Source organism: Haematobia irritans, chromosome 3 (genome assembly GCF_050003625.1).
Source record: "Haematobia irritans isolate KBUSLIRL chromosome 3, ASM5000362v1, whole genome shotgun sequence".
In the NCBI taxonomy this organism is placed as follows: domain Eukaryota; kingdom Metazoa; phylum Arthropoda; class Insecta; order Diptera; family Muscidae; genus Haematobia; species Haematobia irritans.
This window is the reverse complement of record NC_134399.1, coordinates 132,126,369-132,143,955: the sequence shown is the minus strand read 5'-3', so window position 1 is coordinate 132,143,955 and position 17,587 is coordinate 132,126,369. Positions and strand designations below refer to the sequence as shown.

The following is a 17,587-nucleotide window of genomic DNA, read 5'->3' as shown; positions in this document are numbered from 1 at the left end:
ATTTCTATAGAAATTTTTGTCAAAATTTTCTTTCTATAGAAAATTTTGTCAAAATTTTTATTTCTATAGAAAATCTTGTCAAAATTTTTTTTAATGAAAAAATTTGTGAAAATTTTATTTCTATAGAAAATTTTGTTAAAATTTTATTTCTGTAGAAAATTTTGTCAAAATCTTATGTCTACTTTGTCAAACTGAATTATATACGTATTGGATCAATCTTTTTTGATTTAATATATACCACATATGGACTTACATACAATTTAAAAGATGGTGTTAGGAGGTTTTAAGATACCTTGTCATCGGCAAGCGTTACCGCAACTTAAGTAATTCGATTGTGGATGGCAGTGTTTAGAAGAAGTTTCTACGCAATCCATGATGGAGGGTATATATATGTTTTATATTTTATATGAATTTTTATATGGTTTTTTTCTGCCACATTTTTACTAAAAAAAAACGCCGTTTTTTAACCTTTTTAAGCCGCCAACATCCAAACTACTTACCCGATTTGAAAATTTTCTGAGAATGAGTTATAGACGGCTCAATTTTCTTTAATTTTAGTAGCAGTACGATCAAATAGGTGAAAGAAGACGAAACATATGCTCAAAATTGTAAGTGTACCTCCAAAAATTAAAAAAAAAGTTCAAAAATTTGTATCTCGAAAACCAATCGACAGAAAATTTTTATACCCTCCACCATAGGATGGGGGTATATTAACTTTGTCATTCCGTTTGTAACACATCGAAATATTGCTCTAAGATCCCATAAAGTATATATATTCTGAGTCGTGGTGAAATTCTGAGTCGATCTGAGCATGTCCGTCCGTCCGTCTGTTGAAATCACCCTAACTTCCGAACGAAACAAGCTATCGACTTGAAACTTGGCACAAGTAGTTATTATTGATGTAGGTCGGAAGGTATTGTAAATGGGCCATATCGGTCCATAATTACATATAGGCCCCATATAAACCGATCCCCCGATTTGGTTTGCGGAGCCTCTAAGAGAACCAAATTTCATCCGATCCGGCCGAAATTTGGTACATGGTGTTAGTATAGGGTCTCTAACAACCGTGCAAAAATTGGTCCACATCGGTCCATGATTATATATAGCCCCCATATAAACCGATCCCCCGATTTGGCTTGCGGAGCCTCTAAGAGAAGCAAGTTTCATCCGATCCGGCTGAAATGTGGTACATGGTATTGGTATATGGTCTCTAATGGCCATGCAAAAATTGGTCCACATCGGTCCATAATTATATATAGCCCCCATATAAACCGATCCCCCGATTTGGCTTGCGGAGCCTCTAAGAAACGAAAATTTCATCCGATCCGGCTGAAATTTGGGACATGGTGTTGGTATATGTTCTCTAATGAGCATGCAAAAATTGGTCCATATCGGTCCATAATTATATATAGCCCCTTTATAAACCGTTCCCCAGATTTGATCTCCGGACCCTCTTGGAGCAGCAAAATTCATCCGATCCGGTTGAAATTTGCAACGTGGTGTTAATATAAGGCCGCTAATATCCATGCCAAAATTGGTCCATATAGGTCTATATTTATATATAGCCGATCCCCAATCACACAAAAATTGGTCCATATCGGTTCATATGCATGGTTGCCACTCGAGCCAAAAAAAATCTACCAAAATGTTATTTCTATAGAAAATTTTGTCAAAATTTTATTTCTATAGAAAATTTTGTCAAAATTTTATTTCTATAGAAAATTTTGTCAAAATTTTATTTCTATAGAAAATTTTGTCAAAATTTTATTTCTATAGAAAATTTTGTCAAAATTTTATTTCTATAGAAAATTTTGTCAAAATTTTATTTCTATAGAAAACTTTGTCAACATTTTATTTCTATAGAAAATTTTGTCAACATTTTATTTCTATAGAAAACTTTGTCAACATTTTATTTCTATAGAAAATTTTGTCAACATTTTATTTCTATAGACAATTTTTTCCAAATTTTATTTCTATAGAAATTTTTTTCCAAATTTTACTTCTATAGAAAATGTCAAAATTTTATTTTGTCAAAATTTTATTCCTATAGAAACTTTAAACTTAATTATATACGTATTTAATCGGCCCTTTTAGTTTAATATATACTACGTATGGACTTCCTTGTAATTTAGAAGACGGTGTTAGGAAGTTTTAAGATACCTTGCCATCGATAAGTGTTACCGCAACCCAAGTAATTCGATTGTGGATGACAGTCTTCAGTAGAAGTTTCTACGCAATCCATGGTGGAGGGTACATAAGCTTCGGCCTGGCAGAACTTACGGCCGTATATACCTGTTTAAAACTCATTTTTGTGTTTAGTAGGTCAAAATCAATGGGAAAAAGTATGCTAGAAACAAATAACAGAGAAAATTTTGTTATTTGTGACCTAGTGTAATTGGTTGATAGTTTTGCTGCAAGTAGAGGATGCTGATGAGGATTGTGGTAACGAAGCAGCTGTACATCCAACCATCTTGCAGTCTATAGGGCTTTGCTCAAATAAATTTGACAAGCATACTTTTCCTCTGTGGATTAAGCTACACTTGTAGTTTAGTCAATGCATGATTTTAAGCTGAGATCAAAAACAACAATAATGATTGAAGAGAAACCAACAATAACAAACAAAACGAAAATTTTATTTCTATTGAAAATTTTGACAAATTTTGTATAGAAATAAAAATTTCTATAAGAATACAATTTTTCCTATAGAAATAAAATTTCAATAAAATTTCCTATAGCAATAAATTGTTGACAAAATTTTCTATAGAATTTTCAATAAAATCTTGACAAAATTTTCTATGGAAATAAAATTTTGACAAAATTTTCTATGGAAATTTTCTACAGAATAAAATTTTGACAAAGTTTACAATAGAAATAAAATACTTTTCTATAGAAATAACATTTTGAAAAAAATTTTCTATAGAAATAAAATTTTGAGAACATTTCCTATGGAAATATAATTTTGACAATATTTTTTATAGAAATAAAATTTTGCCACAATTTTGTATAGGAATAAAATTTTTACAAAATTTTCTATAGAAAAAAAATTTTGACAAAGTTTTCTATGGAAATAAAATTGTGACGAAATTTTCTATGAAAATAAATATTTGACAAAATTTCCTATAGAAATAAAATTTTCAAAAAATTTTCTATAGAAGTAAAATTTTTACAAAATTTTCTATAGAAATAAAATTTGCCTCTTCTATAGAAATAAAAGTTTGACTTTTCTATAGAAATACAATTTTGACAAAATTTTCTATAGAAATAAAATGTTGACAAAATTTTTTATTGAAATAAAATTTTGCCAAAATTTTGTATAGGAATAAAATTTTGCCAAAATTTTGTATAGGAATAAAATTTTGACAAAATTAATTATGTCTAAATTAAGCTTTTTCACTTGTTAAAGGAAATTTTGTAGTTTGAAGGAAAAAATTGGAGTTCAAAATTGCAAGAATATCTTTAGTGACATACTAAGTTCATGATGAACGCATTTCTAGTAAAATCTACAAATTTAAAAAAGTAATAAACTATGTTGTGAAAAATACGAATTTAGTAAATCTTTATGATTAATTATGTATAATTTTTTCCGTTTTTTAGTTAATTTATTTAACGTATGCAAAAAATTATAAGAGTAAAGGAAACTTTTTCCAAACATAATACAGTAGAATTCATTTATAGCGACCTCGGTTATAACGACCATCCGTTTATAACGACGGATTTTCAAAGCTAGTTTGGTTCTTAATAGTTTGTACATGCGCAAGCATTCGCTTAGAACGACTCCGGTTTTAGGGACCATCTGCTTTTAACGACCAATTTGAACGTCTTCTTTGGAATGGACATTCGGTTATAACGACGATGTAAGTTCTGTGTACTAATTTTTATTTTTTCATTCCATTTGTTGTCGTCAGCCAATACTAAATAAAGAAACATATACTGCGGGGAATCACAGAATTTGTTTTCGACTATCCCAAACAGAGGTGCAAATGACAAAGAAAAAAATATTCAAACCAGTTTTGGATGAGTTAGAGTTCAAACCAGGACTGGGATGAGTTCGTAAATGTCGATGACAACGTCGTGATATCAGAAGAGCCTTCATTGAGAGAAATAGTGGAGAACACAAAAGAAAATGATGAAACTCACAGCGATAATGAACAAGATGACAAAGATGAGCCAATCAAAATTCCAAGTAGGACAGAAACCTTGAGTGCGGTGCACACATTAAAACAGTATTTACGATTTGGGGGTTCTGATATATCAGAGAGTGTATATAGTTCCGTTAAAATTATTGAAAGTAAATTATTAAAAGAAATTCTTGTAAATAGAAAACAAACCACATTTCTAAACTATTTGCAATCTCAATAAATATGAATATACATGATAAAAAAAAAATTAAAAATATTGTGTACACTTATTTGGATACAACGACGTTCGGTTATAACGACGCATAATTTCGGTCCCTTGGCGGTCGCTATAACCGAATTCTACTGTAATACCATGAACTAAAATAAAGTTAAATTGGTTTTAGTAAAATAGAGAGTTCACTTTTTTTTGAGTGCATAATATGCGATCGTCTTCAAATTCTGAACATATTTGGTGAGTCTCGGGAAACGTGCTACATATCATTCAAATCGGTTCAAATTTAGAAATAGCTCCCATATATATACACCCAAAGAAGAAATATGATCGCCTCAAACATGTCTCAAGAGCAAAACATTATTCTTGGATGGTGACCATGTAATATTGTTATTCCGTTTGTAACACATCGAAATATTGCTTTAAGACCCCATAAAGTATATAAATTCTTGGTCGTGGTGAAATTCTGAGTCGATCTAAGCTTGTCCGTCCGTCCGTCTGTTGAAATCACGCTAACTTCCGAACGAAACAAGATATCGACTTGAAACTTGGCACAAGTAGTTGTTATTGATGTAGGTCGGATGGTATTGAAAATGGGCCATATTCGACTATATCGGACTTTTACGTGTAGCCCCCATATAAACCAATCCCCAGATTTGGCTTGCGGAGCCTCTAAGAGAAGCACATTTTATCCGATCCGGCTGAAATTTTGTACATGTTGTAAGTATAGGGCCTCTAACAATTGTGCAAAAATTGGTCCATATCGGTCCATAATTATATATAGCCCCATATAAACCGATCCCCAGATTTGGCTTGCGAAGCCTCTAAGAGAAGCAAATTTTATCCGATCCGGTTGAAATTTGGTACGTGGTGTTATTATATGGTCTGTAACAATCATTCAAAACTTGGTCCATAACGGTCCATAATTATATGTAGCCCCCATATAAACCGTACCCCGGAGCCTCTTGGAGAAGCAAAATATATCCGATCCGATTGAAGTTTCGAACGTGGTGTTATAATATGGCTGCTAATAACCATGCCAAAATTCGTCTATATCGGTCTATAGTTATATATAGCCGATCCCCAATCACACAAAAATTGGTCCATATCGGTTTATAATCGTGGTTGCCACTCGAGCCAAAAATAATCTACCAAAATTTTATTTCTATAGAAAATTTGTCAAAGTTTTATTTCTATAGAAAATTTTGTGAAAATTTTTGTTCTATAGAAAGTTTTGTCAAAATTTTATTTCTATAGAAAGTTTTGTCAAAATTTTATTTCTATAGAAAATTTTGTCAAAATTTTATTTCTATAGAAAATTTTGTCAACATTTTATTTCTAAAGAAAATGTTACCCAAATTTTACTTCTATAGAAAATGATGTCAACATTTTGTTTCTATAAAACAAATTGTCAAAATTTTATTTCTATAGAAAATTTTGTCAACATTTTATTTCTATAGAAAATTTTGTCAAAATTTTATTTTTATAGAAAATGTTGTCCAAATTTTACTTCTATAGAAAATGTTGTCAAAATTTTATTTCTATAGAAAATTTTGTCAACATTTTATTTCTATAGAAAATTTGTCAAAATTTTATTTCTATAGAAAATGTTGTCCACATTTTACTTCTATAGAAAATGTTGTCAAAATTTTATTTCTATAGAAACTTTTGTCAAAATTTCTATAAAAGATTTTGTCAAACTTGCCATCGGCAAGTGTTACCGCAACCCTAGTAATTCGATTGTGGATGACAGTTTTCAGTAGAAGTTTGCGCACATGGTGGAGGGTATATAAGCTTACGGCCGTATATACTTGTTTTTTAAATAAAATTCAAATGCTCCCACTGTGCAATACCGCCTCTACATTTCTTGGTACCAAATGCAATGTCTTCGGGAGTACTATAAATGCAAGCGGTTTTCATTTTTGAAAGCATTCCAGAGATATTATATGTGCCCCAGACGTGGTATACTAATTTATAAAAATTATGTGCCCTACATATAATGTGCTAAATATTTGAGCTCCACACATCTTATTGTTTCACCGAAACATATGAAAACAAGTAAGGAAAGTCTAAAGTCGGGCGGGGCCGACTATATTATACCCTGCACCACTTTGTAGATTTAAATTTTCGATACCATATCACATCCGTCAAATGTGTTGGGGGCTATATATAAAGGTTTGTCCCAAATACATACATTTAAATATCACTCGATCTGGACAGAATTTGATAGACTTCTACAAAATCTATAGACTCAAAATTTAAGTTGGCTAATGCACTAGGGTGGAACACAATTTTAGTAAAAAACCAGTAAGGAAAGTCTAAAGTCGGGCGGGGCCGACTATATTATACCCTGCACCACTTTGTAGATCTAAATTTTCGATACCATATCACATCCGTCAAATGTGTTGGGGCTATATATAAAGGTTTGTCCCAAATACAAACATTTAAATATCACTCGATCTGGAAGAATTTGATAGACTTCTACAAAATCTATAGACTCAAAATTTAAGTCGGCTAATGCACTAGGGTGGAACACAATGTTAGTAAAAAAATATGGGAAACATTTAAATCTGAAGCAATTTTAAGGAAACTTCGCAAAAGTTTATTTATGATTTATCGCTCGATATATATGTATTAGAAGTTAAGGAAAATTAGGGTCATTTTTACAACTTTTCGACTAAGCAGTGGCGATTTGACAAGGAAAATGTTGGTATTTTGACCATTTTTGTCGAAATGAGAAAAACATATATATGGGAGCTATATCTAAATCTGAACCGATTTCAACCAAATTTGGCACCCAAAGCTACAATGCTAGTTCTACTCCCTGTGCAAAATTTCAACTAAATCGGAGCAAAAAATTGGCCTCTGTGGTCATATGAGTGTAAATCGGGCGAGAGCTATATATGGGAGCTATATCTAAATCTGAACCGATTTCAACCAAATTTGGCACGCGTAGTTACAATACTAATTCAACTCCCTATGCAAAATTTCAATTAAATCGGAGTAAAAGATTGGCCACTGTGGTCATATGAGTGTAAATCGGGCGAACGATATATATGGGAGCTATATCCAAATCTGAACCGATTTCAATAAAATTTAGCACACCTGACTACACTACTAATTGTACTCCTAGTGCAAAATTTCAACCAAATTGGGGTAATACTCTGGCTTCTGGGACCGTATTAGTCCATATCGGGCGAAAGATATATATGGGAGCTATGTTTAAATCTGAACCGATTTCAATCAAATTTACCAAACATAGGTAGAATGTAAATTCTACTCTTTGTGTAAAATTTCACGAAAATCGGTAGTAAACTTTGGCCTCTGTGGTCATATGAGTCTAAATCGGACGAAAGATATATATGGGAGCTATATCTAAATCTGAACCGATTTAGCTGATATTTTGCAAGTTTTTCGAGACTCATAAAATATTCGGAGGTGCTGAATTTGAAGAACATCGGTTGATAAACACGCCAATTATAACCATACCGGGGATAAATATATATGGCAGCTATATCTAAATCTGAACCGATTTTTTCCAAAATCAATAGCGATTGTCTTTGTTCCAAAAAACGACCCTATGCCAAATTTGAGGACGATCGGACTTAAACTGCGACCTGTACTTTGCGCACAAAAATACATGAACAGACAGATAGACAGACGGACGGACAGACAGACAGACAGACGGACATCGCTAAATCGACTCAGAATTTAATTCTAAGATGATCGGTATACAAAACGATGGGTCTCAGACTTTTCCTTCTTGGCGTTACATACAAATGCACAAACTTATTATACCCTGTACCACAGTAGTGGTGAAGGGTATAAACAGTCTGTATTGTCCTCTATGCTACTGTTTTCGATTTGATTTTATTAATTTTTGCGGTATAAAAACTCTATATAATTATTTGAAATAATTGTTCATATTTATTTTAATGTAAAAAAAAACAAGCTTCAACAATTTTTTAAAAATAAATTAGAGAATAATAGTTGATGAGAATTAATTTATATTTTTGTTGCTGGCTTTTGCTGTTTTTCTCCGTTCTACGGTCAATGGTGGACGATCGACTAATTTTAAGACAATATGATTTGCACATACCAAATCGGACATTTTGGCTGTAGAAGAAAATTTGTAGCGTTTTATGCATTTGGCTAAAGTGGTTTTAATATTCATATCAGCGTATCGGTAACCTGTAAATTAAAAATCAAACAAAAAATAATTAATATATAATTTTTTTTATTATTTTTTCAACCACACTATATAATGTTGCATTAGAAAAAGCCTAAAAGCTTGAAAAAAAAAACAAATGGATCAACCCCACGACCGGTAAAGGACTAGTTCCTGGTGTGTATGGACCAGGCCCAGTTCTGCTCAAAAGCAGTTTAGGAAAACTTAAAATTTCTGACAAATTAGAGCACATGTACCAATGCTGTAAACAATATGCACCAATTCCCCGTAGGGTGTCTTTTCCAACAAGAACTAGTATATACAGCAGTAAATTCGGCCGGGCCGAATCTTAAATACCAACGACCTTATTCAAATTATTACGAGAAGTAAAACCTGGAAATTTCACTTTCAATTTTATTTTCAGGATTGCAGTGCACCTTCTATAACCTCAAAAAATTAAATCGATGTATATGGAGGCCTTACCAAATGGACCGATAAAAACTAAATCCGATACAGGTTTTTGTGGTTCGAAAATATCAGTGTATTTACAGTTTCAAGCAACTCGGATAAAAACTACGGCCCAATGAATTTATCATGGAAGATCGGTCTATACGGGTTCTATGCCAGAAATATAGACCAATACCCACAATTTTCGGCACACCTATTTATGGCCCTAAAATAAATCTAGATTTCCAATTTCAGGTAAATTGGATAACAACTACGAATTCTAAAAGCCCAAGAAGCAAAATACTTCTAGATGACCAATTTCAGGTAAATTGAATAAAAACTACGGATTCTGGAAGCCCAAGAAATAAAATCGGGAGATCGGTCTATATGGGGGCTACAACAAACCATAGAACGATACGCACCATTTTCGTCTCACCTTTTTATGGTCCCAAAATATCTCTATATTTCCAATTTCAGGAAAATTGGATAAAAACTACGGTTTCTATAAGTCCAAGATCCAAATCGGGAGGTCGGTGTAAGTGGGGACTATATTAAAACCTGGACCCATATAGTCCATCTTTGAACCTGACCAAATGCAGGACGATATCTGCATTATTGAAAGTAGTTGTGTGATTAAAACAGACAGACGGACATGGTTATATCGTGTTACAATTTCTCCCTGATCAAGAATATATATGCTATATATAGTCGGGAATCGATATTTCGATGTGTTACAAATGCCATGAGAAACTTGTTATACTTATGGTGGGTACAAAAATATGTAAAAATTGTAAAATAAAAATTTTCTTTAGTAATAGAATTTTGACAAAATCTTATATAGAAATAGAATTTTGACAAAATTTTCTATAGAAACAAAATGTTGACAAAATTTTCTATAGAAACAAAATTTTGACAAAATTTTCTATAGAAATAAAATTTTGACAAAATTTTCTATAGATATAAAATTTTGACAAAATTTTCTATAGAAATAAAATTTTGACAAAATTTACTATAGAAATAAAATTTTGACAAAATTTTCTATAGACAAAATTTTCTACAGAAATAAAATTTTGACAAAATTTTCCAAAGAAATACAATTTTGAGAAAATTGTATATAGTAATAAAACATTGACAACATTTTCTACAGAAATAAAATTTTAACAAAATTTTATATAGAAAAAACATTCACAAAATTTTCTATAAAAATAAAATTTTGAGAAAATTTTACATAAAAATAAAACATTGACTAAATTTTCTATAGAAATAAAATGTCGAGAAAATTTTATATAGAAATAAAACATTGACAAAATGTTCTATAGAAATAAAATTTTGAGAAAATTGTATATAGAAATAAAACATTGACAAAATTTTCTATAGAAATAAAATGTTGAGAAAATTTTATATAGAAATAAAACATTGACAAATTTTTGAGAAAATTGTATATAGAAATAAAACATTGACAAAATTTTCTATAGAAATAAAATTTTGACAAAATTTTCTATAGAAATAAAATTTTGACAAAATTTTCTATAGAAATAAAATTTTGACAAAATTTTCTATAGAAACAAAATCTCAACAAAATTGTATAGAGGAACAAAATTTCCTATAGATATACAATTTTGACAAAATTTTCCACAGAAATAAAATGTTGACAAAATTTTCCATAGAAATAAAATATTAACAAAATTTTCTATAGAAATAAAATTTTGACAAAATTTGCTATAGAAATAAAATTTCAACAAAATTGTCTAGAGAAATAAAATTTCCTATAGATATACAATTTTGACAAAATTTTCAATAGAAATAAAATTCTGACAAAATTTTCTCAAGAAATAAAATTTTGACAAAATTTTCTCTAGATATAAAATGTTGTCTAAATTTTCTACAGAAATAAAATTTTCACAAAATGTCCATTGAAAATAAAATTTTGAATTCTTTGTGTAATGTTTTCCATAAAAATAAAATTTTAACTAAATTTTCTATTGAAATAAAATTTTAACAAAATGTTGTATAGAAATAAAATTTGGACAAAAAAATTTTTTTGAAATAAAATTTTGTCAAAATTTTCTATAGAAATAAAATTTGGACAAATTTGACAAAATTGAAAAAAAAAATTTGCTATAGAAATAAAATTTTACACAATTTTCTATAGGAATACAATTTTGACAAAATTTTCCACAAAAATAAAATTTTGACAAAATTTTCCATGGAAATAAAATTTTGACAAAATTTTCCATAGAAATAAAATTTTGACAAAATTTTCTATGGAAATAATTTTGAGAAAATTGTATATAGAAATAAAACATTGACAAAATTTTCTATAGATATAAAATTTTGAGAAAATTTTATATAGAAATAAAACATTGGCAAAATTTTTTATAGAAATAAAATTTTGACAAAATTTTCTATAGAAATAAAATTTCAACAAAATTGTCTAGAGAAATAAGATTTCCTATAGATATACAATTTTGACAACATTTTCCATAGAAATAAAATTTTAACAAAATTTTCCATAGAAATAAAATTTTGACAAAATTTTCTATAGAAATAAAATTTTGACAAAATTTTCTATAGAAATAAAATGTTAACAAAATTTTCTCAAGAAATAAAATTTTGACAAAATTTGCTCTAGAAATAAAATTTTGTCAAAATTTACTCTAGAAATAAAATTTTGTCAAAATTTACTATAGAAATAAAATTTTGACAAATCTTTCATTGGAAATAAAATTTTGACAAAATTTTCAATAGAAATACAATTTTAACAAACTTTTCTATAGAAATAAAATTTTGACATTTGCTATAGAAATAAAATTTTGACAAAATTTTCTATAGAAATAAAATTTTAACAAAATTTTCTCTAGAAATAAAATTTTGACAAAAATTTCTATAGAAATAAAATTTCGACCAAATTTTCTATAGAAATAAAATGTTGACAAAATTTGCTATAGAAATCAAATTTAACACAATTTTCTATAGGAATACAATTTTGACCAAATTTCCCACAGAAATAAAATTTTGACAAACTTTTCCATAGAAATAAAATTTTGACATACTTTTCCGTAGAAATAAAATGTTGACAAACTTTTCCATAGAAATAAAATGTTGACAAAATTTTCCATAGAAATAAAATTTTAACAAAATTTTCCATAGAAATAAAGTTTTAACAAAAATTTCTATAGAAATAAAAATTTTACAAAATTTTCTATAGAAATAAAATTTTGACAAAATTTTCTATGGAAATAAAATTTTAACAAAATTAAATTTTGACAAAATTTTCTCTAGAAATAAAATTTTGATAAAAATTTCATCAAAACAATATAATAATAATGTGTTACAAACGGAATGACGACGTATACATACCTATGCAACTACGTAGACCCTTGGCAAATGGTATATATGCGAAAGGATGTCTTTTCTCCACATTAATGTCGAGGAAGTTATCTGGATTGAATTTCTCGGCATCAGGACCCCAGATCTCTTTGCTCCGATGCATATTATATAAATCGATCATGATTCGTTGTCCTTCGGGTAAAACAGCACCATTGCTTAATTCTAAATTTCCACCTGATACCATGCGTCCCATAAGCGGCACCGCAGGAAATAGTCTTAATGTCTCCTTCAGTATGAGATCAAGATAAACCATTTTACTTAGATCTTCATAGGCAACATCGAAAACATCATCATCTTCGGCATCTGGATAGATTTGAGATATTTCTTCATAGACTCTTTGTTGTATGTCCGGATGCATGCCAAGCATCAACATTGTATTGAAAACCGTAGTAGAAGTACTTTCATAAGACTGGAGTAAGGAAAATGTAAAAATATATTGATTGATAATCGATTTGATGGAAATTTTTTCTACTTACTCCAATGTATATGTGCATGAGTTCATCCACTGCATTATTGAATTGAAATTTATTTTCCTGAATGGCTTTATCTACATAGTCCATAACTGTAGTTGTTTCATCTAGATAACTGGGATCTTTTCCTCGCAAAGTTTTATAATTAATAAGAGACTGTAGGGAAGAGATGCAAAAACTATTAGATCAATACAGGAAACAAACTTCGTCTTCTTTGAAAATAGATCCTAATTGAGAAACAAGTATAAAAAAATAGTTTTCATAAAATTTAGGACACGAATCTTGGAAATTAACGTCCCCCATTTAAAGTTATATATATTCCAATCAAGGAAAATTGTCCTTAACCGTTTCACTACCGAAATAAAAGGAATGTTAAAAACTTTAATGTTTTCTTCTTTATTTTTTTGTACCAACAGCATGTTGAATAAAAATTTTAATTTCTAGGACATACATCAATTAGTTCAAGAGCTATATGAGTTTGTTCTCAGAACTTGATTCTTGAAGTGTGACCAAATGGACTTACGGACATAAGCGCTAGTTGGCCTATAATATTTATGGTGCCAACAGACGCATGTTCAGCGTCCGCTGGAAGCGAAGAAGTTTTTCAATTTGTAAAAATTAGATGATACGATAATAAAAGTGTAACAAAGATTACTGATAAAAATAAAAAGTAAAAAAGGAAAAAAATGTGTTTTTTTTTAATTTTTTAAATTTCTTCATCCAAATGAACGTCCAAGGCACAAGTTCTAAAGCAATGCAAAGGTTCTAAAAATAAAGTACTTCCGTCCTATGACAAGCCCATGTAAAATTCATTGGAGATGATCCAAGTTTGTACTACTTCCGGATCACAAATTGGAGATCTCGTCTACTTTTTTGGAAGCTCTTTATACCCTGCGCCACACTGTGGAACAGGTGTCTGTCTGTGAACACATTTTTGTGATCAAAGTCTAGGTCGCAATTTAAGTCCAATCGCCTTCAAATTTAGCACATGTTCCTAATTTGGGTCAGAATAGAACCCTATTGATTTTGGAAGAAATCGGTTCAGATTTAGATATAGCTCCCATATATATCTTTCGCCCGATATGGACTAATATGGTCCTAAAAGCCAGAGTTTTGGCCCAATTTTGTTGAAATTTTGCATAGGGAGTAGATTTAGCATTGTAGCTATGTGTGCCAAATTTGGTTGAAATCGATTAAGATTTAGATATAGCTCCCATATATATCTTTCGCCCGATATGAACTAATATGGTCCTAGAAGCCAGAGTTTTGGCCCAATTTGTTTGAAATTTTGCACTCGGAGTACAATTAGTAGTGCAGTTAAGTGTGAAAAATTTGATTGAAATCGGTTCAGATTTAGATATAGCTCCCATATATATCTTTCGCCCGATATGGACTAATATGGTTCTAATAGCCAGAGTTTTGGCCCAATTTGGTTGGAATTTTTCACAGGGAGTAGATTTAGCATTGTAGCTATGCGTGCCAAATTTGATTGAAATCGGTTCAGATTTATATATAGCTCCCATATATAGCTTTCGCCCGATTTACACTCATATGACCACAGAGGCCAATTTTTAACTCCGATTTAGTTGAAATTTTGCACAAGGAGTAGAATTAGCATTGTAGCTATGCGTGCCCAATTTAGTTGAAATCGGTTCAGATTTAGATATAGCTCCCATATATATTTTTTTCTGATTTCGACAAAAATGGTAAAAATACCAACAGTTTCCTTGTAAAATCGCCACTGTTTAGTCGAAAAGTTGTAAAAATGACTCTAATTTTCCTAAACTTCTAGTACATATATATCGAGCGATAAATCATTAATAAACTTTTGCGAAGTTTCCTTAAAATTGCTTCAGATTTAAATGTTTCCCATATTTTTTTACTAACATTGTGCTCCACCCTAGTGCATTAGCCGACTTAAATTTTGAGTCTATCAAATTCTGTCCAGATCGAGTGATATTTAAATGTATGTATTTGGGACAAAGCTTTATATATAGCCCCCAACACATTTGACGGATGTGATATGGTATCGGAAATTTAGATCTACAAAGTGGTGCAGGGTATAATATAGTCGGCCCCGCCCGACTTTAGACTTTCCTTACTTGTTTTTTGCTGGAATGGGCTTGTCATAGGACGGATGGCCACCATTTCAAAAGCTGTCGCACTTCTTAAGGTTTGATCTGAATTGAGTGTATTGGATGCTAATTGAAAAAGTTTGTGATATTTTTTTGAAAAAGTTGTGATTTTAATAAATTTATAAATTCTTTTATGTTGTTTTTATACCCTCCACCATAGGATGGGGGTATATTAACTTTGTCATTCCGTTTGCAACACATCGAAATATTGCTCTAAGACCCCATAAAGTATATATATTCTGAGTCGATCTGAGCATGTCCGTCCGTCCGTTCATCCGATCCGGCTGAAATTTGGTACATGGTGTTAGTATATGGTCTCTAACAACCATGCAAAAATTGGTCCACATCGGTCCATGATTATATATAGCCCCCATATAAACCGATCCCCCGATTTGGCTTGCGGAGCCTCTAAGAGATGCAAATTTCATCCGATCCGGCTGAAATTTGGTACATGGTATTGGTATATGTTCTCTAATGACCATGCAAAAATTGGTCCACATCGGTCCATAATTATATATAGCCGGTTTGGCTTGCGGAGCCTCTAAGAAACGAAAATTTCATTCGATCCGGCTGAAATTTGACACATGGTGTTGGTATATGTTATCTAATGAGCATGCAAAAATTGGTCGATATCGGTCCATATCGGTCCATATCGTTCCCCAGATTTGATCTCCGGACCCTCTTGGAGGAGCAAAATTCATCCGATCCGGTTGAAATTTGCAACGTGGTGTTGATATAAGGTCGCTAATATCCATGCCAAAATTGGCCCATATCGGCCTATATTTATATATAGCCGATCCCCAATCACACAAAAATTGGTCCATATCGGTTCATATGAATGGTTGCCACTCGAGCCAAAAATAATCTACCAAAATTTTACTTTTATGGAAAACATTGTCAAAATGTTATTTCTATAGAAAATTTTGTCAAAATGTTATTTCTATAGAAAATTTTGTCAAAATTTTATTTCTATAGAAAATTTTGTCAACATTTTATTTCTATAGAAAATTTTGTCAAAATTTTATTTCTATAGAAAATTTTGTCAACATTTTATTTCTATAGAAAATTTTGTCAAAATTTTATTTCTATAGACAATTTTTTCCAAAATTTTATTTCTATAGAAAATTTTTTCCAAATTTTACTTCTATAGAAAATGTTGTCAAAATTTTATTTTGTCAAAATTTTATTTCTATTTATTTTTATATTTATATTTATTTACCTCAAAATGGATTTTAGTGCTTAACAATATGGAAAATATTTATAGCTTATTTAGATTAAAGCCTCTAAATTAAAATAACATCGAGAAATAAGTCGAACCGAAGTGAGAAAATAGAGTTTGGTGTTGTTTTCGAATGTCCTCCTAAGTGGACATCTGTAGTCAAAGGGTTAAAGTAAATAGAAAAAGTTTAATATAATGAAATCATATTTTAATTAACTATTTAGATTTATGATAAAAACGCTTCAAATATTGGCTAGGACTTATTTTAACGAAAATATTTTGTATTTTGAATTTTCTGTTATAATTTTGATTGAATATATCGCAAAAAGAAATTGAAAAATCGGTAAATTAGATCGTTATCCTAATTTCAATTTTATTGCTCCTCGAATAGAAGGAATATGATCACCCCAAACATGTTTCAAGAGCAAAATATTATTTTTGGACGGCAAAGATAAAATATTTTTGTCGCAAGAATGTTATTTTGTCGAAATTAGAATCACAATTTTCGAGAAAATAACATTTTTGCGACAAACATGTATGTTACAAGGTCACCGTCCAATAATAACATTTTGCTATTGAAACATGTTTGAGGTGATTATGTCTTTATTTTGATGAGGCTGTATCTTTGACTCCGAATTCGAATACCAAAATCATTAAGGGTAGGTCAAAATCTTTGTGTACAAGTTAATTTTTTTTTACTTGGTGTTCGCTTCGAAATTGATGAAAAAGTAAATGAACTTACCTCGATTAAAATTTGTCTAAGACGATCAACCATATCTGAGCCTTCTTTAAAAATTGTCTTTTTGGCAATATATCGAAGAAATGAATTTAAATAAATGAAATTGCTACTCATTTCACAGCAAAATTCCGCGGCACTGAAAGAAAAAAATTAAAATATCTAATATAAATAAATTTTATAGAGATATAAATTGTTCAGAGCCTAAAGTGTTTGCCTCTTTAAGTAAGGTGCTATCAGTTAATACTGATACTCTTAAGGTATGGTCACACTAGGCGAACATTTTACCCAGTCCGACCGTACCGTCTCTTGACCAAGTATTTTTGATTTGAGACCCTTGGTGCACCGGAACCCTACTGACAGACCTATAAATTTGGTCTCCTTAGCTATGGGAAAATTTTGACTCGTTTTGTTAAATACATTTATTCTATACTTGCTGTTAGCTTTCATCATGTACTGCGTTTTATGTTAATTTTATTACGTTTGAATTTTCAAGTTTAGTTTATACTTGTTGTTAACTATCATCCGCAAAAATAAAATTCTGTAAACTTTAGAAACTAAAGTTAATTTTTCATTTTTATACCCTCCACCATAGGATGGGGGTATATTAACTTTGTCATTCCGTGTTTAACACATCGAAATATTGTTCTAAGACCCCATAAAGTTTATATA

The 17,587-nt window shown here is 30.3% G+C and overlaps 1 protein-coding gene across 1 annotated transcript in view; it reads right to left on the bottom strand.

The window, feature by feature from the left end:
* Positions 1-8,254: 8,254 nt before the first annotated feature.
* Positions 8,255-17,587, bottom strand: part of LOC142231191 (putative cytochrome P450 313a4) — a 169,246-nt gene continuing 159,913 nt past the window's right edge. Inside the window, exons 6-9 of the mRNA XM_075301809.1 lie at positions 16,922-17,054; positions 12,832-12,981; positions 12,326-12,764; positions 8,255-8,541 (exon numbers count right to left, since the gene is read on the bottom strand). Of these exons, the coding sequence (XP_075157924.1) occupies positions 8,351-8,541; positions 12,326-12,764; positions 12,832-12,981; positions 16,922-17,054 (913 nt within the window). The 3' untranslated portion in view covers positions 8,255-8,350. The remainder of the gene's footprint in view (positions 8,542-12,325; positions 12,765-12,831; positions 12,982-16,921; positions 17,055-17,587) is intronic.